A 27,752-nucleotide genomic window follows, 5' to 3' on the forward strand; every position below is an offset into this window, starting at 1 on the left:
ATCAAGGGCTCTTTCTGAGCTTCAGAGAAATGCAGCTATGGTTTCTTTTAACAAATGGTGCATAGGGACTGAAGTGGGTAGCATCTTCTCTGGCCACCTTCTGATTCCTGCATCAGGCTTATTTTTAGACCTGAATGAACTGGGCCAGCTTTGGCAGCAGTTTGGAGCCTGCCTCAGCCTGGCAGTGAGAAGTGTTTCACATCATCTTTCCGTTCTAAGCCTGGTTTAAGAGCAGCCTGGGGTGCACTGTGCGTGCCCAGCGCCTCCTCGCCGGCTGGCGGCAGGGAGGGAGGTGGTGCTCGATGTTGGTGCTCTGGGCAGCCCGCTGAGCCTTCAGGTTTGCTGCGTGGCAAGTGAAGGGCCAGCAGCCTGACTCTGCTGACAAGGACCAGCTGGTCAGACCCATCTTTTTGGGCTGCGTGTTGAAGGCAGGCCTCCTGCCTTAACAGAAACGAGAGCCGCGTGTTGGGCTGCGTGGGGACGTGCGCCCCGCTGCGTGGCACAGCGTGGGGCAGCAGGTCCTGCAGTGCCGGTTCCTGGCCTGGGCTGGTTGCAGCTGCATCTGCTGCCCCTCCAGCACCTCCGCTGCCTCCTGGCCCCTGCCCCAAGCAGGGCGTGTGGCAGTCCTGCTTAACCCCAAAAGGCCACGGGGGAAATTAGTTTGGACTCTTTTAGTCCATGAATAATGCTGAAAAAGCAGGGGAAAGTGGGGAAGAATTCTGAAACATGAATACATCCTGCCTGAAAAGGCTTTTCTAGGCCAAATCCCAGGTTTAAATTGTTTTGATTGAAAACTTTCAAAAAGAAAAATATGGTTTAACAGAAGAGTGTGTCTGACTGGCTACTATGATGGGGTTGAATAGTCACATATCAAACTCATAGTAAGTGTGTTAGCTTTTGTAAAAAGCTTATCACAGCCTCAGCAAATAGAAGTCCCACGAGCTCAAAGTCCTGAGTAGCTAGAAGAAAAACTGTAAAAATATTTTCTTTAGTGCTGTGCTTGCATATTGTTTTCTTTGTTTCACTCTGGCACAAGGGAGGGAAGAGAAGGGTTTTGGAGAAGACGACAGAGGGGGGCAAAGGTGAGAGAAGCAATGATGACTTTTAAGCTACTAGCAAGATTTGAGAGCTCTGAAGTCCAATCTCTTCGATCTCTTAGCTTGAAAAGTCTCTTCTCAGGGGCAAACAGTGAAAAGCATTCACTGGGAAATCATGGGAGACAGAGGACCTCTGCCAAAAAAAAAAAAGTCTTTATTTGCACTCAGCTCTTCTGAAATGGTTTGAGCTTGTACTTCAGCTGCATGGTCCTATGGGGAGATGGGATAAAGGAATGTGGGACAGATTCAGAAGCATTTAAGACCTCTCAATAGATCTTTACAGTTATTCCTAATGTGGTTTATGGAAAATTTATAGTGTCTCTTTTTTCAGCCTCTCCTTCTTGCATCATGTACAGGATACAGAAAGAAAATGCTGTGTGCATTCTTGTAGTAGATAACCCTGTAATTGCGTATTTTTTTTCCTGGGGTAAAGGAGGAATTCATATGGGTAAATTATTCAACTACAAACACATGGAGGCCCAAGAAGACGTTTATAAATATAAAGGAGAAGAAAGGATGTGATTTTGATTCTATTTTTCTGGTCTCTGCTGCCTGAGGGCTCAAATTAGTGGCGCTTTAATTTATAAATACACAGTTCAATGCGCTTATTCGTCAATATTCTGCAGAACTACTCAGCTGCAGTGTTTAGTAGTAGTTGTGCAGGACTGAGTCAGCCTTTCAGAGAAACATGTGAGAGTTGAGTATTTTGGATCACACTGGGAGAAGGTTGCAAGTCATTCCCTTTGGCACAGCCTAGTGGTTTGTCTTTTTTGGGGGGGTGATGGTTTTTGGAGGGGGGGGATGTTATTTGTCTTTTATTTGTTTGTTTTAAAAGAACTCAGGTTTCCATCACATTGCTAATGCAGCATGATGATTTCCATCCCTGCCAACAGCAGTAGAGTTAGCCTCTAGGCCTTTAGCCTCTCCCCATCAGAAGGCAGCTCAACTGCTTCTGATATCCCCCAGATGGGTCCCCTGGTGCATCCAGGACTCCTGCTTCCAGGACAATAGGACATGGTTTTGGACACATGGATTTGGGGTGGGGATTACGATGGGGAAGAGGCAGATACCATGAAAAATATTGTAAGGCAAAAGGAGGGAGATTAAATAAAATAAAAAACAACAAGCAACCACCACTCTTTGGCTAAAATTAGAAATGCCATTAACAATACATCAGTCTTTTGACTTTGTGTGTTTTTGGCACTCATGCTTGCAATGGTCAAGACTGAGTTTTAACAAAATATCCATGAGTTTCCTGCAAAATTTGCATCTCAGATGTTTTGCCTTGGCAGTTCAGAGATCTTTTTGCCTTAAAAGCACATAGAACACTCTGTGTTTATGATCAGACTGTTGAAATGTCAAGGCTAATTACGCTAGCGTGTTCCCAAGTGAATAAATGCATCTTTTAAAGAGTATCCTGTTGAGATCAATGAAATAAGATGCTGGCATGATCACTTGCAATCTAGTTAAAGCAAAAATGATAATAAGAAGTAGGATCTAAATATTAGAAAATAGAGAAGGAAGAAACCTATTAGGTCACTTAATACATTCAACACCAGTGCAATATATATATATATATAATTATTATATTTGTTGAATATTATATATAGCATAGTGATTTCTTTTTGGTCAGTCCAGTCAGTTCTAAATGCATGAAGAACTCGGGCAACCAGTGCTTACTTCCCTTAAATGACTTCCTTTTATTTTACATTGCGCTCTCATTTTTCTTCAATTCTCTTTTTGAGGCCTTCAGAGATGAAAATTTTGGCCAGGCTCTGTGGTTAAACTTTGTTTCCAAATCGCCAGAGTAATTTACATTCCATCTCTGAAAGTGACATAGGAACTGGGGAGCCAGAGTCTCACTAAAGCAAACGTGACTTGGCTGCTAGTGCAGACATGGCTTTGGGATGCCTGGGTCACTCAGGCAAGCTGTGTTTCCTCTGGCCGTGTGCGCGTTTGCACAACAGCAAGCACAATGCTGACCCAATTTAGAGCTTTTGAATGCTATACCAGTACAAGCAGGTCATATTGCCTCTGACACAGTGCTGTTTGTGTAACTGTACTGCTGTATTTTGAGTCTCCAAAACACAGTAGCTTTTATATCCTTCGCTTTGCTTCCACGAGGAAATTCAATGTGGTAGGGGTGACCGCAGTGCTACCAGGCCTTGGGCTGCCTTGGACTGAGATCCTTGCTGTTGCTGGTGAAGGCAGAATACAAAATACATCAGTTTGTCTGGTGAAGCAGGACGTGGATACTTTAGAGTTAGTTTTCTCTTGCTCCCACTACAGGATGGCAGTTTCTGGTCTCCCAGTATGATGCTTGTGATTTTTACTGGTGGTTGTGCTGTACTTTGAGCTTCAGTGCGTTTAGGTGGTGAATGCCCAGAGGTGAGGCTGTGGAAGAACAGAAGTAAGCTATGGGGAACCTGCTAGATTTGAAAAATCGACTTGATAATGTGGGGAGTTTGTAATTTTGATGAAATTTACCGAATGTAAGAAATCTCTGTGTTTAACTCGTATTGGAAATGAACAAACCAAAGAAAGCATTTCCCTGGGTGTTTACAATCTGCTTTTAAGCATACATGTTGGCTTGTGCTAATTAGAATTATTTTTATGTATTGGCTTAATAATGACAAAAAAATTCAAGATTTCTTTAATTAGCAGTAAAAATGTATGTGGATTTTTCCATGATATGTGTTGATTATCATAGAATCATATAATATGATTAAATGCTATGATTTTTTTTTCCTGAAATGCTCAGTGTAAGTTAAGGCAGCTGAACATAGTCTAAGTAAAATAATAAGATTTCACAAAAAAAAAAGTATCACTTCATCTAAAGCAGAAGGCATATAACTGCTTCTGAATAATGTTTGGCATCTGACTCGTTTTAATAAATATTACATAAAATATAAATAAAATGTTTGAGTTATTTAGTTTAGAGTAGTTTGGTCTTGGCTTTCTAAAATGGATTTTCAACTTTTTAGCACACCCATTTCACTTTCTTCATATTTCCTTTTCTCCTTACACTATTTCATCTTCATGTTCTGTCTCACACCTGAAATCTGCAGTTTCTTGGTATGAAGTGGGAGTTTAACATGATTGCAAACTGTGATCGGATCCATCATGTTTCAAGCACAGGTCACCACGGCAGAATGGCCAAGCCACGCTCGGTAGTAAAAGCCATTGCATTAAAACATCCAGAATTAGATTCAGAGCTTCAGTTCACTTGTGAAAAGGTGTGATGGTCACAGCTGGGGCTACACTTACGGTCATTTTTTTATGATAAATACTTTTTACTTTTACCAAGGCAGATCCAAAGCCTGTTAAATGGAAACAAGGACATACGTGGATGAGCCCCCTGGTGTTTGCTATTAAGGTTTCTTTATGTGCCTTTCCATTGCCAGGTACTGAAGAGCGTGTGTGGTTACAGCAGCAGGGAGACCTTGGTGTTTGTGAGGGGGCTGAGGCCTTGTGGCAGATTCTTTGCATGGGCCAAAGTCCTGCAGCCACGTTCTGCAGAGGGGTCATTTGGTGGAAGCTCATTCTGCGGTTTTGAATATGTTCAGAGTATTTTGGCGAACCAGTTTTGGGCTACCTGTGGTGCTGGCCGGGGGCCTGCCTCGCAGCTCAGCGGGCCGGGCTGGCGGGGGGGTGGGTGGCAGAGCTCTGCGTACGTGTGTTTGTGGTGGGGCTGCTTCAGGCTTCTTCCTGCCACCGAGCGTGTCCCTTCATGAGAGGTTTAATGCGTATATGTAGTTCTGGAAACAGGCACATCTGTAAAATGAGTCAAGTATAGGCAAGAGCTATCATCTGTCAATGAAAGCATAACACGTGGCATTAATGCAAATCACTTGCTGCTACTGAATTCCAGGTTCAGATGCAACTCATTTTAACAATGATCCAGAGCTAGAAGACAGCCGCTTATCTGTAGTGGAAACAAAATCTCGTTACCTCATTTTGCTCAGGGAAATGCACATCGTGTAGTTCAGCTAGTGTTCCCAAAGCGTTTGAAGATCACCAGATAACCCTCTTGACCTGAAGAAGGGAGAGTGTCATGGAGAAAGCAACAGTTAATGACCTGGGTGGGCTAATTACAACATGCATTTACTGTTCCTTGCTTCCTCTGTGACCTCTATTATCCTTCCTAAATGCTCTTTGGCTCTTTAGCGAGCCCCTACCTCCCTCTTCAGAGTATCTTGCCCCATCTTTTTTTTTTCTTCTAATTTTCAAAAGAGACCTCTGCAGGAGTATGAGCCTCTGGTAGGCCTCGAGGAGTATAAACAGGTGGAAAGTCTGAGGAATAAATGAGGAATTCAGACTGAAATGTCAGTGAGGGAGGCGAAGAGTAATGAGAGAGGTGAAAAAAAATGTAGATGTCTATAGGATGGGAAAGTACAAATATTCTTGAATCTAAACCCATCTTCAACTGTTGCTCATCAGATAGGTCTCACCTCTCCACTCCTGGAGTGCCTTGTCCTGCAAGCTGCCTGCAGAAATAGTTTGTGTTGAGGCACAGATAGGTGTTGTTACATATAGCAGAAAAGCAAGAGCAGGACTCCTGAGGTAGAACAGAGGCTCCATCTGTATCTCCATCCTAAATCTCAAACTGTACTGAGGGTGAGTAACGGAGGAGGAGGCAGCTGTGTGCACTGAGCATCACCTTCTGAAAAGAGGGTGAAGCCAGATCAAGTGTTGTGGTGACAAATGTCCTACACCAGAAACCAGGTAGCCCTGTGAGTCCCCTCACTCCTGCTTATGAATCAGCAAGTGGTGGAGAAGCCAGGAGCGTAGTCCAGAATGTTCTACACACTTACATAAGGGCCACAGATGGTCTAATTGTTGTTACACCTAGAAATCTGGTCTGTGATGGCTGATTCATAAGCCAGTGTGGGCTGCTTGCTGGAAGGGTGATGGATCTGAGACCTAGCTTATTTTTACAAGTACGTCTACGTGTGGCTAATTAGCTAATGTGCCTCAGTGGCTTTCAGGGTAGACTGCCCATGGTCTGTACAGATGTACCTTGTGAGATCTTAACTGACAGTTAGCATCTTTTCTAATTGATGGTATCCAGCAGTTGCAGCTGCTTCAGGGCATACAATTATGAACAATAACCTGTCTGCTTTTTTACAAAATGTGTGTAGCCTTGCTTATCTCAACCTTTCTCTTCTGCAGTGATCCACCTCATGGAAAAGGTCTAGCACAGCAATCTAGAAGATGCTCTAAATCTGCAGCAGGGCAGTGCTGATGCAAGCTGGCTGCAGGTGTCCCTGCTGTGGCTGGCTGCCCTTCGTTCAGATTTGTGATGTGTAATCACTATTAATGTAACCAATATTTATTAGTCTACATGCTGCAAATATTACTGTTTGCATCTGTGAAGTCTTGCCTCTTCCTTTCTTGGAAGCAATAAGAGCCGTCCAAGAATTGGAAAACTTAAAACATGAGCTGAGAATGATGTGAAGGAATCATGTGTTGGTAGAAAGCAGATTTATAGCTGAAATGTTCCACTAATCCAAAACCCATCTGTCTGATACTCTGTCCTGAGAACAGATTTCAAAGTGGTTTTGAAATACTGATCTTGCACTGAAATTCTGATCTAGTGTTAATGTCAAGTTAAGAGATGTTTTGTACATATGTGAGTACATGAAAACTTGCTGGGAGGGCTGTGGTGGATTTTTTTTTTTTTTTTTGTACACAGAGCTTGTATTTTTCAAACTGAAGGCTTCAAGTTCTGTTGATAATTAGGGCAATATAGCATCCCAATATACAATAAATACAAGCACCTTCCGACAGCACATCAAGGAGTGCTGCTGACTTGTCAGCGAATTAAATATAAAGGCAATACAAGCCAGACCAAATAGTGGCTGGCACTTAGATCAAATGGATAGATGTTTTTCCCTTTCTCATTAAATCTGGCACAGTAAGGATAGTGATTAATAGCTGTTAAAAGCACAAAAGCTTGGAAGCATTAGTCAGCTTGTTTCTCAGGAGGCTGTAGTTAAGAGGAAACTGGGGTTTGGGATTCCTGCATCCTGTCTGTTAAACCATGGAAGTCTGTGCCAAGGGCTCTTCTCCAGGAGCTCTGAGCTGATGGCAGATGTGCCCAGTGCGCATCTTCTCTCTCTCTCTCTCTTCTCAGACATGTTTTAACTATGATGCTATTATTTCTGATGCACCATTATTAAATGTACAAAATATCAAATGTGCCTAATTAAAACATTTGTAGGTCTGGTTTAGTAACCGTCGTGCTAGATGGAGGAAACAGGCAGGAGCCAACCAACTGATGGCTTTCAACCATCTGATCCCAGGAGGATTTCCACCCAGCGCCATGCCAACTTTGCCGACATACCAGCTCTCCGAGCCATCCTACCAGCCCACCTCCATACCGCAAGGTACAGTAGCAAACAGGTACTTGGTTAACATAGTGTTATTTGGGGGTTCCTGTCTTGATCTGTTGCAGAAACATTTTCTTGGCAAATATAGAAAAAACAGTGTTGGCTACTTTAAGGTCTGAATCAGTGATGGCCTTGTGAGCCTGCTTATTTTAAACATGTACAGATTAGTGTTTGTTTTGCTGCAAGAAAGAGATGGTCACACACGAAGGGTGCTCATGCACTGCAGAGGAGCACTGCTGGTACTGTGATGTGCACGTTTCCCTACCTTTGTGCTGCATTGGCCTCCTTTGTTGAGAGTGTCGTGTCCTGTCCTCTTCATTGCTTTTGATGCTGGTGCACTGGAAACTTCTGTAAGTACTCTGAGTAGTTACCTGATGTTGGAAATAAACAGCTCTTCAGACCACCATTTTGCATCAGATAGTAGCAAGTCTCAGTATGGTAAAAATCTTTCTTAACTTTACCAAATGCTTTGAACTCGGATGGATTGGAGAAGGGGAAAACAGAGCTTTAAATCTAGGTTATACTAGATTCTACTCTTACGGAAAAGCCTTACAGGTGAGATTGTATAAGCCAAGTTACTGTTACTGCACTCTCTTTGCTGCCTCCATGAGGCATTGTATGCTAACTGTTGGTGGATGTTGTTGCCAGGTTATGTTCTAATTAGGGGAATTTTGTAAATCCTGGGACTTCTCCCATCCATTGCTAGTTTCAGTATAAACCATGGCAGAATTTCTGTGCTGCGATGAGGAAGGGAAAAAGCCTGTCTTCCAAACAAACAAAGCTTTGTCTTTGTGCATATATTTCATGTGCTTGTATATAACTATATAAACCATATAAAATATATTTATTTTTATATATTATATATAATTTTGAGTTGTCAATTCTAAACAATGTGCCTGCTAAGAATTGTCTGAAAAGTGCCTGTGTCTGTTGTTATGGTTTTTACAATCTATTTAATAATGGTGATTTCATGGAATTTTTATGTCATTTATCCGGCCAGCTAAATATCCAACAGTGTTGAAGGCTTACCATTCTATTTAACCAGTACTTACATGAAGGTTCTGGTGAAATTATATCAAGTCGAGCTTCACATAATGAACTTATTACGCCAGGAAAAAAAAAGGAGGAAAATGATCAACATGTTTCTTTTGCTTCCAGCCGTGTCTGATCCAAGCAGTACAGTCCATAGACCTCAGCCTCTTCCTCCAAGCACTGTACACCAAAGCAGCCTCCCTTCGAATCCAGAGAGCAGCACTGCCTATTGCCTACCCAGCACCAGGCATGGATTTTCCAGCTATACAGACAGCTTTGTGCCTCCGTCCGGGCCCTCAAATCCCATGAACCCTGCCATTGGCAATGGCCTTTCACCTCAGGTCAGTCCTGTGTTTTCAGACAGAGGATTTGCTGTATACCAGAACCAAAGAGTCTATTCCCTCAGGCCACAGTATAATGAATTGCCAAATTTAAACCATAATGTATTCTTTATACAAGCCACATGATTTCAGTTTGCTAGTTTCCTTCTTTTTATTTTTTTCTTCCTACTGACTGAATCAAGAGTCATAGCTTATATTTAATTTCAAGTGATTTATAATGTAATCATGCAGGCTTTGTGTTTACATTCAGTTGTCAAGCATTGGTAATGTACTGCTATTTTCCTGAAGATCCATGGCTAGGTACAGAATGTAGATCTTGTAGTTTTTGTGTGAATAAAATTTCTTTAAAATAACCTCACAGAGGTTTTACCAAACAGTGCGGGAAATCACAGGCAGGTTGTACTAAGGGAGTTCCAAGGGCTGAACAATACACATTGAGCTGAGCTGTAATCGAGTTATAAATACATAAATTAGGAGTATTACTGCTCTTCGGCAATATATAAATGCATGAATACCATAATTGTTTTTCTAATTTGCATGAGCTCTTTTTAGGAAATCATGTTAATAAATTGCCTTGATAATTGAGTGTCAAAAGGTTGGTTAAATTTTCCTACATGTGGCATCTGTCTGAAGCTGACATTATTAGTTAAACTTGAATAGATGGCAGTTTATTTTATTAGCAAAAGCTTTGCCCAGGTGCTCAGAAAGAGATGTCCAGTAAATTCTGAGAAGTCACAAAGAGGATGCAATCTATAATTACAATCAGGAATCTCTTCAGGGCTGAAAGTGAGAGTTTTAATGGCTTTATCTTCTTTCTACCCTTTTTTCCTCTCAGTGGTTAGAAAAACAGAGAGAAGCTCAGAATGACACAAATGAAAAGTGAAAAGACAATTATACTCAATTACACACTAATCACTGACTATCACCACTGCCTAAGCAGGGAGAGGGCATTCTAATAGGCAGAAAATGAGATTTTAATGGCACAAAGGGTGGCCAAAATAACGACTCGTATATCTTTGCCTCCTTCGTTTTCTTCAACTTGTGGTTTGCATCTCGGGAGTACAGTTCCTGGTTCCTGTGCAACGGTGATAACTCTGTGCAGCTGAAAAGTTCAAAGGCACTGGAGTTGAAAAGAATGAATAACAAAGGCAATGAAATAAACATTTTTGCCCAAAGGCAAAAGTTCATAAACCCTTTTTTGTAACAGTAAATGTAATTAAGTTTCACAGATTCCTATAGCATAGAGTGGGGTACAAAACTTTATGGCTTGAAACCTCAGGAAAAAAATACCAACAGAAAAACAAATGGATGTACTTCCAACAAGGCTTGAATGGATTTTGTTCTAAAGAATTCTGATTTATAAATGCAATCCCCAACAAAAGCCAAGACATTATACTAGTTGCTTCAATTTATATATATTTTTTAATGGATGGTTTCGTAGTGTGCAAGGCTTCCACAATTTTGACATAAATATCTTTCTGGGATTCAGTGTTAATCTATCAAAAGTAGTTGTTAGTGTCAGTTTAAATGTATGTTGGTTCTGGCTATGGAAAATGTGATCTTTTTTTCTTTCACAAAGCTTTTATTGTCTGTGACATAGAAGTTGAGTGCAACAGTAAAGAAATCTTGTGATGTCTGGGAAAGTGGGACAAAAAAGTGAGGCCAGGTTTCCTCCCCCCCAAAGTCTTGCTGATTTGAGGTTTGATATAATCAAAAAGAGATCCCAGAGCAGATTAGACTTCTTTAATCAGTTGCTGGGCTTCTTTACACCCAGCCCTGTCTTTAAGCTATGACTCTTCTGTTTTTTTTTTTTTTTTTTTTTTTTTCTTCCAATTATTAAAAAAAAAAAAACAAAAAAACAACAAAAAACAATCTTAGGCATTTGAAACATTTTTCTTCCCCAGTGTTTAAAGCTGCTGGCCTTATTCTGCACCTTTACCAACAAGTGTAGGAGGAAGCTGATCACTCAAAAACTAATGTCATGTTCATCACTGAAAGTACACAAGAGATTAGTTATATCCATTTAGATGTTGAACAGCTTCTTGACAACTGAATGATGAACCTGACTGGCTGATAAAGATCTTTCATTCACCCAGCAGAGCAAACAAACTAACTAAAAAAAAAAAATCCCTGAAATACTCATGCAGTGTTACCAACCGATCTTCTGAAACAGTTTTAGGGCCTAAACAAAGACTGAGATGCCATGGTGTTAAATGCCATACCTAGGCTTTGTGCTTCTGCAGCTATTTCTGTCCTCTTCCTTGGGTGAACTATGTAGATAAGGTGAAACAAACTGTGGGACTCTAGAGAAACAATTGTGCTTTATGCCTGAACGACGAGCCTAAAACATTGGTGTCACGTATGTGCTGCACTTCTGGGTGTGAAATGCTGCTTCACTTGGGGGTTTGGTCCCAGGTCAGGCTTCTTCGGGACCCTGCATTCAGCAGGTGGCCAGGTGCTGACCAAGATGGGAGGTCAGTGTAGCCAGAAAGTCTAAACCAGTCTTGTGCTGGGGATCTTATGAAGAGAAAAACAGGAATTTTCTTGCTGAGTGGCCGTGTTGCAGTGCCCTGTGTGTGTGTGTGGAATTTAGATGAGAAGGAAAGAGAGTCTTTTTACTAGCTGGTGGATTTTTGACCACAATAAATCTGGGTGTGTGAGCAATTAGCATAATGTTTCCACCCATCGATGTCTCTCTCAGACGAGCACGGGATATACTGTGTTTAAAGCTGAATTTACGGTGACCCGGGGCTCTGTCTGAAACCCAAATAGTCTTTTGCAATTAAAAAAAAAAAAAAAAAAAAAAAAAAAACAAACCTCAGAATATGCAGACCAAAATCTAATATTCACAGGATTGTAGTCTTGCCAGACACAAAACTCCTCTTCCTCTTTGACTTCAGTTTATTCTAAATGAGGGTCTGACATGTGCTGGGGAATGCTTTATTTACTGTTCAGGATCTTTTCTTTCTATCTTTGTTCTTGGGGCTGATGGACAAATGTGCTGGTTAAGGCAAGCACTGGGTGAAGCACAGAGGAAAAGTGGAAATGAGTAGGGTGCTGTAACTTTACTTTTATCATGTTAGCCATGAACTTGGAAGGCAGAGGACTGTCTTGGTCAGTTTTAATAAGTGGAATTCTTAAGGTACCTGTTTTGCTGGCTGATAGATTGTTGGGAAATACAATGTTCTTGTTTATATGAATGATGGAATAGGGAGAGTCGCATCTTATTAACATTCAACCCTTTTTAACATCAAGACAAGATCTGCAGATGCCCTCCAGATGACAGATGATCCTCCTTGTTCATCTGGTTTGCTCGTTACTACCTGGCTGTGGTGAGAACCCCTGTCTCTCAGACCTGCAGAGGGTTGCCTTTTGCAGGAATGAGACAGTGATGGATGTCTCGGGGAGCTGATATCCAGGAGCGTCCTTGTTTGTATTTGATGAAAAAGCAACCAAACCACAAGCACTCCATCTCAGCCAGAGCTCTTTCAGTATAACGTCAGAACGGAGATTATTAGTGTGTAATATATGTAAATTGCATATTTTTTGTGTTTTCTATGCCTATTATGCAGCTTCTTGGCTTTCATGCATACATTTATGAGAATATTGTATTTCCTTTTCAAATTAGGCTTCAGTTGCACAGTGCATTTTCTTTTAACAAAAATTTGTTAACTCAAAATTGTTAGGGAATAGCATATCTCTCCATTAATGTGTGTGTGCGGGACTTAAGCGTGCCTCTGAACTGCTATGTCACTTTGTGATCGTGGCATTAGCAATCACCCCCAGTGCTTTGGTTGTAAAGCAGCAGACGGGCTACCACAACGTGAGTCTTGCGAGTGCTGCAGGTGTATGGTCCTCCTAGAGAGCAGATTGTTTTTAAGACAGGATTTCAATATTTTGAACCGCTTCATTTAAGATAAGGAAAAAGTCTTTTCCGGTGTACATGGACATCCCTTGACCTTGTCATGTGCTTTTTATTAATGTCGAAGTAGCACAGTTTGCCCTACACCGGGCGGTTCAGACAGTTTGCAGGTTTTGAAGGGTGGTATTTCAGACTGCTCTTGGGTTCAGATCGAGCAGTAATACTGTACGCACCTTGCTGCCCGTGAGGCTACTTGCTTCCTGCATTTAACATATAGGATAGCCACTCGCTTCCTGCATTTAACCTATAGGATACCTGGGCTTAAATACGGCTTCACTGTTAATTTTTTTAATGAAAAAAGAATGAATGTATGCAACGTGTATCCTGCTGGACATCAGGCTGTTTTTTTCCTCCTTGCCCTCTAGAAAACTTTGGAGTCCTTTTTCCTCTCCCTTATTGTCTTCCTGACTGAGTCAAACTAGCAGCTTTAGAGATTGTATTTTCAAAATGGGAAGTGGACTGAATGTTGAACGCTTGCACAGAATATCATAACAGTCTTGAAAATACTTTGCAGTTCTCATGTAATTACCTGGAGCTCAGGAACAATCTTGATAAGAAAATTCCAAACTTTTTTTTTTTTTTTTTTTTTTTTTTTTGTGAACAGTAGTAAAAATACCAGCTGTTTCAAGGTTTCTTTCTTCTACTGTCAAAACATTTCACTGCCTGAGTTTAAGAATTAACCTGTAACTCTTCTTGGTGAGATAGATCTTAAGTAATTGGCTTCTCTTAAGTCTTTGAGAGCACTTGGTTTTCATTAAGCTGAAGTATGGATCTGATGGCAGCTGTCAAATCAGTTAAATATGTTCATATTGTCTTGGAAACTCTGTTTTTAAGGGAACACTGGGACCAGTGGCTAAAACCTTGCATTTCCTCATAAACAGAGACAGGAAGAAAAAATGCAACTATTAATTTCTTATTATGTTCTTTCCAGTACCTTCTAATTAGTATCCAACTGGTTGTCCATAGAAAACGTTTCATTTGAATCTAAGTCCCACACCAGTCAGAAGCTCATGACATTTGTAACTGAGGTCTCAACTTTGAGAGTTCTTCACTTAATGGCCAAGAACATGAGACAGAGGTCAGGGATTTCTTTGTAAGGAAGAAAGTTAATTCACATGGTATGATTTTAATGAGCTTTTCTTTTTTTTTTTTTTTTTTTTTTTAAATAAAAAAGGAGAGAATGGGGAACAAAAGTTAATTGATTATTTCTGTTTCTGGAGTGTGATACAAATACATGGGATACAACAGTTTCATAATTGTTACCTTGCAAAAATAATAACATGATTTTTAAATTATCATTATTATTAATACATATCATAATTATAAAGCACAAAACAGGTATCAATATGGTATATATTACATCGTTATATATTGATTATATAATATGTAATTATAATATACACATTAATGTATTTATTATATATGTGATCTCTCTATATTAGTATAAGTACAATAAACCGGTGACCTTACATTTTCAATGTCCACCTTGACTTATCTCCCTTGTCCTTTTTCCACCTTCACCCTCACCCTGCCAGAAATTTTTCTGGGGCAGGATTCAGCCTCCAAAAACAGGTCTGCTCTTACAGCTTGGAAATCTTACATGGAAATATTAAAAAAAACTCTGGACTTTGCTGGAAATTCTAGCCAATTGTACTGTAATTTCATAAGAACAAATATTTAAAATATTTAAACTATAGTTCTCTTGAATACAAAAATGTAAGAGTAAAATAACAAAATATGTATAAAACATAACTGTAGTGACTCTTTTTTAATCCCTTTTTATCATGTTACAGCCCTCAAACAATAATATAGCAAATTTTTAATTGCGTTTGAATTTTTCCTTCTTAAGTCGTTTCATTTTGGCATTATAAGAAGATACCACTTATCCAGAAGCCTTGACTGCTGTTAAATTTATATATTTTGAAATAGTCTACAGTTTTGAATGCTGGATCCCTGTTGCTAGGTCTGGATGCTGTTTCATGACAAAAATTGTTCAGATGAAAACTTCTTTCAAAAACAAAACCTGAGCTTTCTCCACCCCAACAACTCCCAATTTATCTAATTTATTTTTATTTACATGAGAGTTTAAAACAAACTATGGTTAAAAAAAAAAATAAAAGTACAATTTCTGATATGTCATATTTTTAAATTTGTGAAAAAGTATTTGTGGTAATTTCATGTATGACTTTTAAAAATAAATTCATTAACAGACATCACAAGAAACAGAAAAATCAGTCTGTACAATGTGATGTTGAAAGTTTTAGAATTCCCACAAAACTGACTTATCTGTTTTCATAATAATTTGTATCATTTAGAATATACATAGGATGAATATTCAACTGCACTGCAGCCCTTAAAAGTACTTTTTTGCTTTTGCTACACTTAGATGTTAAAGTCAAACCACTTAAGTGAAATTATGAGTCAGCTCTTCATATACTATGTGATTGGCATACACTGAACTTTTAATTTTTTAATGAATTTATGAAATGGAAATATCAACAGGAATATAAATACTTGCATATTTATTCAACTAATGGCTGGTACGTGAATGAGGGTTTTGTCATGAATAATCACAGATGGCATGCTTAAGTAACTACTTATGGTCTGTGTTTTAGATGTCCAAAAGAAAAGACTAAGAATACCACAGTGTGATTCAGTGAAAAACATATATCGTAGCAGAGTCAGAAAGAGCAAAATTTCATCCATAGCAAAGTTATTGTAGAAAGTGATGCCTCTGTCTGTAAATGCACGGGACTCAATTTGCTTCAAAATTTCCTACGTCTCAAGAGAGAACTGCTTTAATTTTTTCATTGATTTTTGCCAGGATATCAGTAGCAGCCCTAATTTTATAAATTGATTTGGTTTTATAAAAGGAAGACTGAATGCTGAGTCAGAATGCAAAGAGGTTTACCCTGGTCCAGTTGGCAAAATAGGTGCACGTTTGTCCCCGGCGATGATTAGCCTGGCATTAGAGTCCCTGGCATAGACATTACTGAAAGCCTCTTGTTTGACGTTCAGAGAGAACAACACCATGTGCCCCAGTTGTGAAGGGGAGGTATGTCAGAGTCCAACTGTCTCTAGCTTTTTCATGATGGCTGGAATCTTCCTTTTGTATTTTGGGTTGAGAAGGTGGGAGAAGAGTTCATGGAGAAAGGGTAACATGACCCAAAATTTAGGCGTGTTATGAACTGTTGTAAGTTATATTGCCATATTTAAGCATTTAAACTCACAAGCCAACACCTACAATATCCAAGACTGCCTAACAGTTTTGAGATGCTTAATATTTATGTATTTAAAACATAAATATTTACATGCATTTTATATATTATATATAAATAATATATTTAAAAAATGAGTATATGTTCATCTTTGGGCTTTCTGTTTTGCCTTTTCAGTCTTATTGATGTTTCTGAAGCTTTTCCATTTCTAATTCTAGAGAATTCCTTTCTCTTAATTATTTTGATAGCATTACCTAGCCCTGTGCTTCCATGATCCAATGACTGAAAAAAGGCACTGATTTAGTGGCAGACTGTGGTAATGCTGTGGACATCAGTAATCTCCTGGAGATAAAAATACAATTCTTGAAGGATCAAGTTATCCTCTAAGTTGTCCTAACTGTACACCACTGCACCTTCTCTGATTTCACTGTAGCTACCACTGATGTCTGGTGGTGTGAAATCACTGAGAGGCCTCGTTTGATTTGATTATGCAGAAGGTCAGATTGTTGGATGTTCAAAGTCAGTGCATTTGCTCCAATTTACACTAAGCAGCTATTTGGTTCCCAGTGCTTGCCATTGGGGGGAAAAAATAAATCTCTTGGGTCTCTTCATATATATAAAAGCAAAAATATTCATATTTAAGAAATAGCAACATAGTTCTAGGACCTTACAGGCATACGTCCATGTAGCTAATTAATCTAATTTAATCTTCTAAAATCTGTCATTCTAGCACATTAGGACAATCATTTTTGTGGTTTACAGTGCAATATTTTGTTTTTGAGAGACTTTTCTACAGTCAAAAGAGTTAACAGCAGGTAATGCCATTCATCTCAGAAGGAGTTTGAAATTTTCACTGTTTGTGATGAATGAGGGTATCTGACCCACATCTGTTTTACATTAGAATGGAACATTGCCCTGACATCGTTAGGAGCATTTGTCAAGATTCCCTGGACAGAGCTTCTGTAAATTACATGCTGCAAATGTGTCAGGGTCAGATAAGAGGATATCATTAACTCCACTAAAGTTTACTCATGATTCTGTCAGTTCAACTTAATACGTTAACTGCCAACAATTTTCCTTGAGCTGTTTCATTAAATCTTTCATTCACAGGAGGGGGAAAAATGTATCACTGTACCCCAAAAAATATTGCACATGTTCTTTTCTCATAAATCATATTAATTGCAGACATGGTCACAAAGCATATTAAATGCAGGCATGCGTAAATGAATTAAAACATATGAGAATTTTATTGTGCCTATGGTAGGTCCTACATCCTAAAATACCAACCACATTAACAGGCATAATGTTTCATTTAAATGGAATAAGCCTTTTCTCAGTTTAATGGACTTTATTTTGTTGATAATAGAAGTATTTTCTAATAGCTGATAATGGACCAGATGTTGCGTACATGGTTTTCAAGGCTTTCATCATTCAATTTCTCTTCCTCTTTTTGGATCATAACCTCATCTAGTGATGCTATGTTGACCCCACGGCTAAAGATTTATTCTAATGAATATTTTGGATTGTTTGGGATGTGCTCTCTGAAAACATTTCTGCAGTTTGATAGTTGCAGTTCACTGTGTTCTTCCTGATATTTCCAAATGAATCTTTGTTTTCTAATGGAATATAATTATTTTATTAATTGTCTGTAGTGTCTTTTAATGGAATATAATTATTTTATTAATTGTCTGTAGTGTCTTTTATTGTATATACCCACAGCCTGGTATATACTATATACTTACAGCCTGGTGGTCTTTTTTTTTTTTTTTTTTTTTTTCTTGTTTTTCCATGTATAGGAATTATTTTCTAAAATAAATTGAATAGTTTCAGCAGCATTTACTTCTAGGTGTTAAATCAGCATTTTGATTTTCTTCTTTTTAACTTCTTTGGGATCTAGCTCAGTGTGGGTGACAATTACCACTTCAGTTTTCCCAAATTAATTCAGAGGGAAGTACATATTTTCCAGTAATTTGGCTGGCATGTGGACTGAGCAAATATTTTGTAATAATTAATGAAGAACCAAATCTATTTACGTATTTAGAACTATACTGTTTCATTCTAGCAGAAGATCTGAGCTGCAAAACCCAGATCTTCAGGTCTCTCGTATGCTATTAAGCTGAGGGTGCTGAGTATCTGGCAGACGTGGCCCATTAATGGCCATCTAATTGATTAGGTGAAAGTCAGCCATGCCCTTCCTGTAACTCCGTGTATGGGTGATAAGGTCATGGCACATACCATGCAAAAGACTTCCACCCTGAGGCTACTTCCCTTATAGCTTTCCAAACAGACATAACCAAAAATCTAATTATTTAGATACTAATCAACTGCAGGATGATTCCTAAGGCTTCTGAAGAAGATATTTCTGAGCAGATCGTTGCTTCAGTTTTCTCCACCTCAAAGATAAGGAACTGTGTCAGTTCTGCTCCAAAGTGTCTGTTAGGTGCATATGCTCTTAATAAAAGATGCCTAAAGACTGGTATTATTGTCTGAATAATTTTTAAAAAATTAGATCTCATCAAGTGCTAAGTCTAATTTGTCAGAGAAAACAAATCCCCCTCCAAATACAGATGCTACCAAACTTCGAGTGTATTTTGAGACCAGGTGTGGATCCACGTTTAGATTTCAAGGGTAATCTCTAATTCTAAAATAAATTCCAGTCCATAAGATTTCAGGCTCATTGTTTTTGCTGTCAAAATCCTAATGATATTATCTTGGGCTCTGTTCTATTGGAAATATTAAACAGAAAAAGAGTTTAGTTACTTGGAGTATGTAGTTGGTAAAACAGCTGCTTGCCCAACTTAGCAATCGGTCATAAAACTCGTGGTAGAGATGATGTGTGGTGTGAGAGCTTGCATGCAGAGGAGGCTGGCATCAGGACTCCAGCGGGGCTGTGAGGCAACACAAGCCCGGGTTGTTCTCCCTGCTCTTGAATTTGGAACGGAAAATGCTAAAATCCAGTAAACAGTGGGATCACGTAGGTGTTGTACAGGAATGGAAAGGGTTGTGCACTCGTTTCAGATTCCTGATAAACCATGTTTGTATTCAACTGTAGTCAAAACCGTGATACTTGTGCCAATGTAAATATTTTTCAAATCAGTAATTTTCAGTGTGTTTAAGTTATGTTATATATTTTTGCTGATTTTTCTATTCTTTTAAGTCTGTAACCTTAATTTTAAAGGATGAAGATTAATATAACCTGTGTTCTTTTGGGTTACAATATATTTAATATTGTATCCTCCTGATGCAATGTCAGTTCATTAAACATGCTGGATTTTCAGGATCATATTATTTTCCAAAAGTACAAGAAAAATATTTGTAGTTCCTAAAATAGCAAAACTTACTAAAGCAATCTTTAAAAAATTTAATATTTTTCAGGATCTGATTTTGAGGACAAAAAGTTGAGAGGCCAGTTGTTTCAATTTTTAGAGTTGTTTGGGACAAAATACCATGCAGGCTGTCATTCTAGTAAGATGACTTTTTAATCTATAGCTGTTACAAGGACTTTTTAAATTGCTTTATATTAATTTCAGATTCTTTTAATAGGCTTTATTCATTGAAAAGGTGATTTGAATTAAATATAAAATACCTTATAATCCGAATCCAAGTTCTTCATTTGTGTTTTTAACTTAAGTGAAAGGATTTCAGTATCTAAATGACATCTATGGATATACTTCATTTTTTGGATGATTGCTACAATTTGTGAAACTTTCAGAAAATACCTTGAGTTAGACTCACATTTTCTGATTAGTGGAACTTAAGTGAAAACTCTGTTGATATAAGTAGAATTGAACTTTTCTGAGCTTTTTTTTTTTTTTTTTTTTTTTTTTTTTTGTGTCTCAGTGAGATGTCTTGAGTATACCTGATGCAGAAATGTTTTATGTTTTTGATGCAGGCACCTGGGTGTCACTTTTTGAAGTACTGTGCTTATGCCTCTTGTTCTTTTCCTTATCAGACAGGTCTTACAAGACCTGGATTTGTCTTTCTTCCTACTTAAGTTATGATCCCTTGGGCTTGTTTCACTCATTTATTAAAAACAAACAGAATTCAGAGCTTGCAGACCTGGGACGATGAGCTCCTTAGAACAATAATCCCTCTTCTTTTGTGATGTAAAATAAAAACAGTTCAAGAAGAGGCAACAGAACTTTAGGAACCAGACATGTTCATATTACCATGGATTTATTCTTTACAAAATAAACTGCAATTTTAATAATTTTTGTAGGTTGTGTTAAGAAGTGCAGTAAAGCAAAATGCTTATCAAAAAAGCATGTATCAGATATCTGTAATGCCTTTTTTGGAGGAAGAACAACCAGAAAATTACCAAAATATGCTGTTTTGGCAGAAGCTGTACATGATCCCCCAGTTTTAACCTGCAGACTGTTTCTCGGACTTTGAAGTGCAATTTATTCCAACAGAAGCAAGCTATTTTCTCAATAGGGCTTATTTTCAAAATGTTCGTAGAGTTGTGCTGGGAATGGAAATACAAATTCTCTAGTGTGAGTTCGTCTCTGTAAATCAAGAACTTACAAGGGAGTGGCTTCCCTCACTCCCGTTCAGAAGCACAGGTGTTTTGGAAATTTTTTGTGAACTTCTACTGGAAATCACAACCTAGAGGGCTGGGCTTTTTTAGAGACAATTGTATAATTTTCTGAAATCTTTTGTCACCTAATCTCAACACTGTTGTTGATTTTGTAACTGTTTGTGTATGGGCAGCTTATTAAGGGAGTCAAAGCTGACTTGAAGCCAGTCTGGAAAGCCATACCCTTTCTGTTGTCCTCTCTAACTCAGATTATTAAATTGAGAAGTGGTGTTATGACCAGTGTTTTTTCACATTCATTTCTTCAGAGCAGCACACAGTGCACCCAGCAGCAGGAGTTAGGGCTGCTCTGCCTGTTCCCCACATACTCATGTTCTTCTTTGTGCTGGGATTCTTTATTACTTCTGTCAGTGGTGTTGCTGTGATCCACACCAAATTAATTTCATTTTAGTGACTGCTGATCTTAAGGAAAAAAAAAGTGTAAACTTCCTTGTAGCTTTTCTGTGTTGGTAGACCATGAAGAGCAGCACAGCTAAAAAGCCACTACCAGTTTCTTATTCTCTTGTAATTGAGTCCTCGAGGAATAAACATCTGCAGGGGCATAGGACCAGGCACTCAAAAATCATAATAGGTCTTGATATTACTTTTCCTTCTGTGGCCTTGGTGTTGCTTTTTATGGGTTGCTAACAATCAGTTTTTATTTTTGATGAATTACATATCTTTTTCTTCTATTTGTATTAAAGCATAGACTGAATACCAAGTCCACCTATTTTAGGAAATCTAATGTCAGGTTTGAGGGCTCCTGTGGCTCTATATGCAATACAGTTTCCCATGTATTTTAACTCTATTATTCTGTTTTTAATTTTAGGTAATGGGACTCTTGACTAACCATGGTGGTGTGCCCCACCAGCCCCAAACTGATTATGCCCTGTCCCCTTTGACTGGGGGCCTGGAGCCCACCACCACGGTCTCAGCCAGCTGCAGTCAGCGGCTAGAGCACATGAAGAGTTTAGACAGCCTGCCTACGTCCCAGTCCTACTGCCCACCAACCTACAGCACCACAGGCTACAGCATGGACCCTGTCACAGGCTACCAGTACGGACAATATGGACAAAGTGAGTACTGGGACATTTGCACAGTGAAGTGCGGCAGCTGTTTATCAATGATCTGTATTTTTTGTCTGGAACAAAGAAAATCATGAGAATAGATCTTAATGGCTGACTGCTACTTCTCTCCAAAGCTGAGCAGAGAGCACTGGTGAGATAGCTGATTGTTCAAGCAAGATTTCTGCTGCATAATTATTTTCTTAAGTGATGTCAACAACATCTTGATGTTATTAATTGTTGAGACATGAAACCTGATTGCCATTAGGTAAAACATAAGGGTTGTCCAAAATGAAATAACCACTGGCATTCCATTATTAGAAACACATGTTCTTAATGAGGTCAGCTCAAGAATCATTACAGTATATAATCCTAGATACATAGAGTTTTGTCAAACTTGTCCTAGGAATAAAAATATTAGTCCCTTTCCTTTGATATATCAGTATTAAATATGACAATGTCAACCTGTAGTTGGCATGGCCCCATGCTGTGAGGTTGTCACAGCATGACTTAAAAAGCTTCTTTTGTTTTTTTTTTTTTTGCAGGTGCCTTTCATTATCTGAAGCCAGATATTGCATAAATGAACTGTCCACTTCAAGTTAAAGCTGGTGTTGTTTTCCGGTCTCACTCCAGTGCTTGGATACCAGGGATCTTCTCAACACACTGCAGTCTAAACTGGGGCAATCCCAATGAGAGGAGCAGGCTTGTTATGTTCTCTCAGTCATAGCTTTTAGTAGACTTTTGAAGGCTGGACAAAGCTATACAGAAGACAAAGGCCAAAAGCAATAATGAATAAATAAATGCGACATGGTTCATTATGAATGGGTATACAAAACAGAGCAGTATTTAATATTGCTGCCTGGCAAAACATTCCGTTTTTGTTTTTGAAATTAATGTTCATTGATTGGGGCAAATGGAACATTTGAAAATGGAACATTTTGAAATTTAACAGTTGATCTCTGCATACTGTGACTCATCTGACATCCAGTGCTGACTTTAGTCTAACTTTAAAGCTGCCCAGTTTCTGAAGCATGGGCAGCAGAACCTCTTTCATTTTACACACTGGAAATTGTCATCAAGAGGAAATATCACAGTCCATAGGAAGCTAGGATAAGTGCAAAAGACTTCCAGAGCAACCTACTGGTTATCTTACCATGCTTTTGTAATCATGTTGTCAATAAACGTAACTTGCAAGTTTTACTTTACCAAGAGACAAGATCTTGTGTAACATGAAAAACACACTTTATCTTTTTATGTGGAGTTTTCCTAGTCCATTGTACCTTTTCGAACAAACACAGAGGAAGAAAACCAACAACGTCACTGATTTTTCACAACTGCCTAGCAATGTGCAATACTGTGTACCTCACACAAACTTTGGGATCATCCAAAGTCATATAGATAGAATCAGAACTATATTTTTGCAGGTACTTTTATTTTTGCAGTGCATAATTCCTGATGCTGATGAAAAAGTACAGAAATGTTGCAGTGTGCTGGACAACTAAAATCCAGCTTGCTAATCATGATTTAAAGGTCATTTTCAGGAAACAATAAGAAAAAATGATTACGTTTACATTTTTTAGTGATGTACAGGACATTAACAGAGATGGACCTGTACATGACACATTTGTTTAAATTATACAGTGATATCCAATATAGAAAATAATTATAGGAACCAAGGTTTACAAGAAGTTTGCATTGTGACATTTTAGAATGTCAATAAATTTGTGTTTTGTGATGTTGAGAGGAACAGGAAGATGGAAGGCGGTGTTATTTATTTCTCTCTATTCTTGGAACAAAGAGGGAGGCAGAACACAAATACATTCCTTTTAGTGTTAAGGACTATGAAGTAGTGCATTAGGCTAGGTTCAGTACAGAGGTTAGTTCACACATTGGTCTTAAGGGTGAGGGAAAAATGAGATATCTTTGTGTTGCAGCCTCTACCAACAACATGTGTTGTAAAAAAATAAAAATCCAACAAGAAAAAAAAAAAAAAACAAACGTCTTTCATGTAAAAAGTTCAGTAAATATTTACTATTTATAATGAATAAACAGTTATGAAGACTTGCAAAGCACTGATGATTTTGTCCTAAAATGTAGTATTGTGCTAAATACATTGATACATTTTAATCTGAATACCATGAAGAAATAAACCATGTTATCTTCAACTTAAAGCTGTATTCCTTATGTAAGTGTCTTCTGCATGTATCCCAGAGCTGCAGTAGCCTTGGGCAGCCTCTGTGCCCGCTGCTGCTCCTATGCCACTCAGCAGTCTGGGTTTGTTAAGGAGCTATGATATTTTGAAGTGCTACCGTTACCATATGTCTTCCCAACAACAACAAAAGCCTCGTGCCTTTGCTGTGCATTTGAAAGAGTTAAAACCAGCACGAGGAGGTCAGCCAGGATGGTTTCACACAATGCCAGAACTTTGTAATCACTTATCTGCAGTTTCTGTGGTGATTTTTTTTCCCCCTTAAAAGCCTCAATAATTTTTTCACAGGGCTAACTTGGCACAAGCAGAGTGAACCATGGGGAAAGACCATTCTAAACAAACAGGATGTGCTTCAGTGGCACACTGGTGTTTGAAGCTTGGTGGACATGAAATTTCCTCAGTACTGGTGGGGGAAATTACTACCTTGAATTTTTCAGAGCCTACTTATGAACGCATTTATTTTTTCCCTTCCCTTCCCTTCCCTTCCCTTCCCTTCCCTTCCCTTCCCTTCCCTTCCCTTCCCTTCCCTTCCCTTCCCTTCCCTTCCCTTCCCTTCCCTTCCCTTCCCTTCCCTTCCCTTCCCTTCCCTTCCCTTCCCTTCCCTTCCCTTCCCTTCCCTTTTTAATGTAGTGATATTTTCTGTTGGAAAAGGAAGAAATAAACCTTAGAAAAGAGAACATTAAAAATGCTGAAAAATGAGAAAAGGGGATTTTTTGTTTGTTTGTTTTATGTTAATCTGGTACATTTTAAATTTTTGTGACAATTACAATTTAAGTATCTTATTAATACCTATTTCCATGCTCTAAACAGCTCGTTTTTCTGTTGTTATTGTGTTCAGTGTTCATCTGTCCTCTTGTCTGAGTACTTGAGTGCTGACATTTGCACAGTGTCCTAGGTTTGTTTGATAAAAAGCTCCAACAAGCCCTTTTTCCCCACTTGCAATACATTTGTCATAAAGGACAGGACAAAAACCAGTGTGCACAGTTTGGAACTGGATGAGGGCTGTGTGATTGTTCCTTCCCCAAAAGAAAGGGTGTACCTTTGTTACAGATATACATGCAGGATCATCGTAACACCACTTTTTCCATCTGTCATCCTCTATTCCAGCAGCTGTGGGGGGTGGGACAGAGCCGTGATTTTTCCCTCCATCCCATAGAGCTGCTGGTGAGGTGCTGTCTGGACCTGAAGCTAGGCAGCAGGCATTTTGGCTGCCTCCATCCTTGGTTTTAAATATCTCCCGAGATCTTACTTGCATGAGATACCAGTGCAGAGCTGCTGAGCCTGGAAACAGGACATGAGAAAATCACCCAGCCCTCTTGCAGGCAAGTTGTACAAGCAGAGACCTGGCATGAGCTCTGTCAGAGGAAGTGAGGAGCTGGGGGCAGAGGGACTAAGCAGGTTCCTGATTTATGACGTGCCGCAGGAATTGCTGACAGAGCTGTAGGGATTATTTGGGGTACTGCTGATTCCTTCTTGTTATCACTGTCAAGGCTGAAGAAGTTTTGGGGAGCTACATATGTTTCTGGAATATGAATCCTGAATGCTCAGAAAGTCAAAGGGGAATGAGACTGCTGTGGATATTGCATTTGACATAAATGCCACAAAATAGCTTAGAGGAATGTGCTGTAGCAATTGAGTGCAAAACCTGCTCACTGATGAGTGCAAAAAAGTTGGATCTTGCAATTCTGCCTCCTCCCTTGACTTATTTATTTTTGGGCAGGGTGGTGGTGCATGTGCTATGAGATGGAAATAAATAACAACAGCTGCTTAAACCAACTGTCTTATGGCATTGATTTAGGATTTAGGAACTTTTGAGAGACAAGCTTTGATGAAAAAATATTACCTATGGCACAATCCTGATTTTTAATTTATATTTTGCTTTTAAATCTTCCTTCTTTTACAAAAAGTAACTTCTACTCCCATCAAAATATCCAATATATGCATTTTGGCATATATTAATATTGGTATATGTTACAATTCCTTTATTTGAGCATGCATAATATTAAATGAATATTAAATGAGGGAAAATAATTATTTTTTAATGGATGCCATTTTCCATCTGTTTTCCTTGGATAATTCAGTGTATCCCATTAAAACATAATCTGTGAATAAACTTTTCTCTCCAATAATCACATGGTCTTCTACTCAATATTGCTGCAAAGATCTTGTCTGCCCATATGACAAATACTGTTGAACTCTTTTCTATAGCTATTTTGAAAGGCACAAAATGTCTATCCAAGCCTCATATTCTCCCTGACTATAGCAGCTGGTTAAGTGGGATCTCTGTTCTTATGTTAAAGTCAGTGGAAATTCAAACTTAAAATATCTGGCAGTCAACCTGTAATGTAGAGCTGCAAACTTAATGAAAAATACAAATTTTCTTAGTTTTGGAAGCACCAAAATCACCCCCAAATTATCAAAGGCTGCCCATGATTTACAGCAAAGATATATTTACATTTTCTTAAAAGCATGACAGATTAAAGGACGCTTTTTTTTTTTTTCTTATATATGAATTCTGCAATATATTCTCAAATACAAGAACTGTATTCCTTTTTGTCAGTGTGTTCAGTTACTGCTAACACGTAAAGCAAAAGTTTTTTTCTGCATTAGTAGCCATAAAAGTTTTCAATGTTTTCTATCCATAAATTCTTATGACCTTAATGTCTATGAAGTGGATTACTGAAAGGTACATCTGTATAAAATAACAAGAAATAAAATTGAGGCAATATCAATGAGACCATCAGAAATCAGGAACAGCTTGAATTCATAAACCTCTTTGTATTGTTCAGCTACTCACTTAATAATTGTAAGAATACCTGTATCCTGATTAGAAGATCCCATTTTTAATTTATTTTGGCTTTTCCAATAACATATAGATGTTGCCTAGAGCCAGACAAAAATAATCTGGAACAACGCAAATAACTGAGCTAAATTGCTAAATTTTTGTTCAATTAATATTAGATATGTATTTCATTTAGATTAAGGATTTGACATTGCAATTCTCATTAGCCACTGCTGAAAAAGTTTTTTGCATCTTTTACTTTATTCTGTACTTATAATTCAATGCATGTATTTATATGGAGTCATTGGGTTAATCACATGAGTTGATTTGAATCTGTTCCTGATCTTTGTCTATTGTAAAATAATTGCAATCTCCTTCTGCAGTCTGTAGTATTGTAGGTAATAGGCACTTTGGTCTGTCAGATTTTTGCTACCTATTCTGTCCCAGCATTTTTGGGCAGTTCATCACAGGCTGGGAAGCTCTCATCAGTCACAGGGAGCTGAAGACTTCAGCTAGTGAGATTATTAGTCAGCATGGGACAGGTTCTAAAAATTACAAACTATTTATCGTACAAGCAGGCTTCAAAGCAGGCAGAGAAGGACCTGGGAGTGATGGTGGATAGTCGGCTGAATATGAGACAGCAGTGTGCTCAGGTGGCCAAGAAGGCCAACGGCATCCTGGCTTGTATAAGAAGCAGTGTGGCCAGCAGGGCTAGGGAGGTGATCGTCCCCCTGTACTCAGCTCTGGTGAGGCCGCACCTCGAGTACTGTGTTCAGTTTTGGGCCCCTCGCTACAAGAAGGACATCGAGGTGCTTGAGCGGGTGCAGAGAAGGGCGACGAAGCTGGTGAGGGGCCTGGAGAACAAGTCCTACGAGGAGCGGCTGAGGGAGCTGGGCTTGTTCAGCCTGGAGAAGAGGAGGCTCAGGGGCGACCTTATCGCTTTCTATGGGTACCTCAAGGGAGGCTGTAGCGAGGTGGGGGTTGGCCTGTTCTCCCACGTGCCTGGTGACAGGACGAGGGGGAATGGGCTTAAGTTGAGCCAGGGGAGTTTTAGGTTAGATGTTAGGAAGAACTTCTTTACTGAAAGGGTCGTGAGGCATTGGAACAGGCTGCCCAGGGAAG

The 27,752-nt window shown here is 38.9% G+C and overlaps 1 protein-coding gene across 10 annotated transcripts in view; it reads left to right on the forward strand.

Annotated features, from left to right (window-relative positions):
- PAX3 (paired box 3) overlaps positions 1 to 23,804 on the forward strand; it is a 77,420-nt gene extending 53,616 nt beyond the window's left edge. For all 10 annotated transcript variants that reach the window (XM_084530274.1, XM_084530277.1, XM_084530283.1 and 7 more), the window contains 4 exons: positions 7,321 to 7,486; positions 8,648 to 8,862; positions 21,405 to 21,651; positions 22,185 to 23,804. In XM_084530274.1, the coding sequence (XP_084386400.1) occupies positions 7,321 to 7,486; positions 8,648 to 8,862; positions 21,405 to 21,651; positions 22,185 to 22,219 (663 nt within the window). In that variant the 3' untranslated portion in view covers positions 22,220 to 23,804. The remainder of the gene's footprint in view (positions 1 to 7,320; positions 7,487 to 8,647; positions 8,863 to 21,404; positions 21,652 to 22,184) is intronic.
- The last annotated feature ends 3,948 nt before the right edge of the window (positions 23,805 to 27,752 follow it).

Source organism: Aythya ferina (assembly GCF_964211825.1).
Source record: "Aythya ferina genome assembly, chromosome: 9".
Classification (NCBI taxonomy): domain Eukaryota; kingdom Metazoa; phylum Chordata; class Aves; order Anseriformes; family Anatidae; genus Aythya; species Aythya ferina.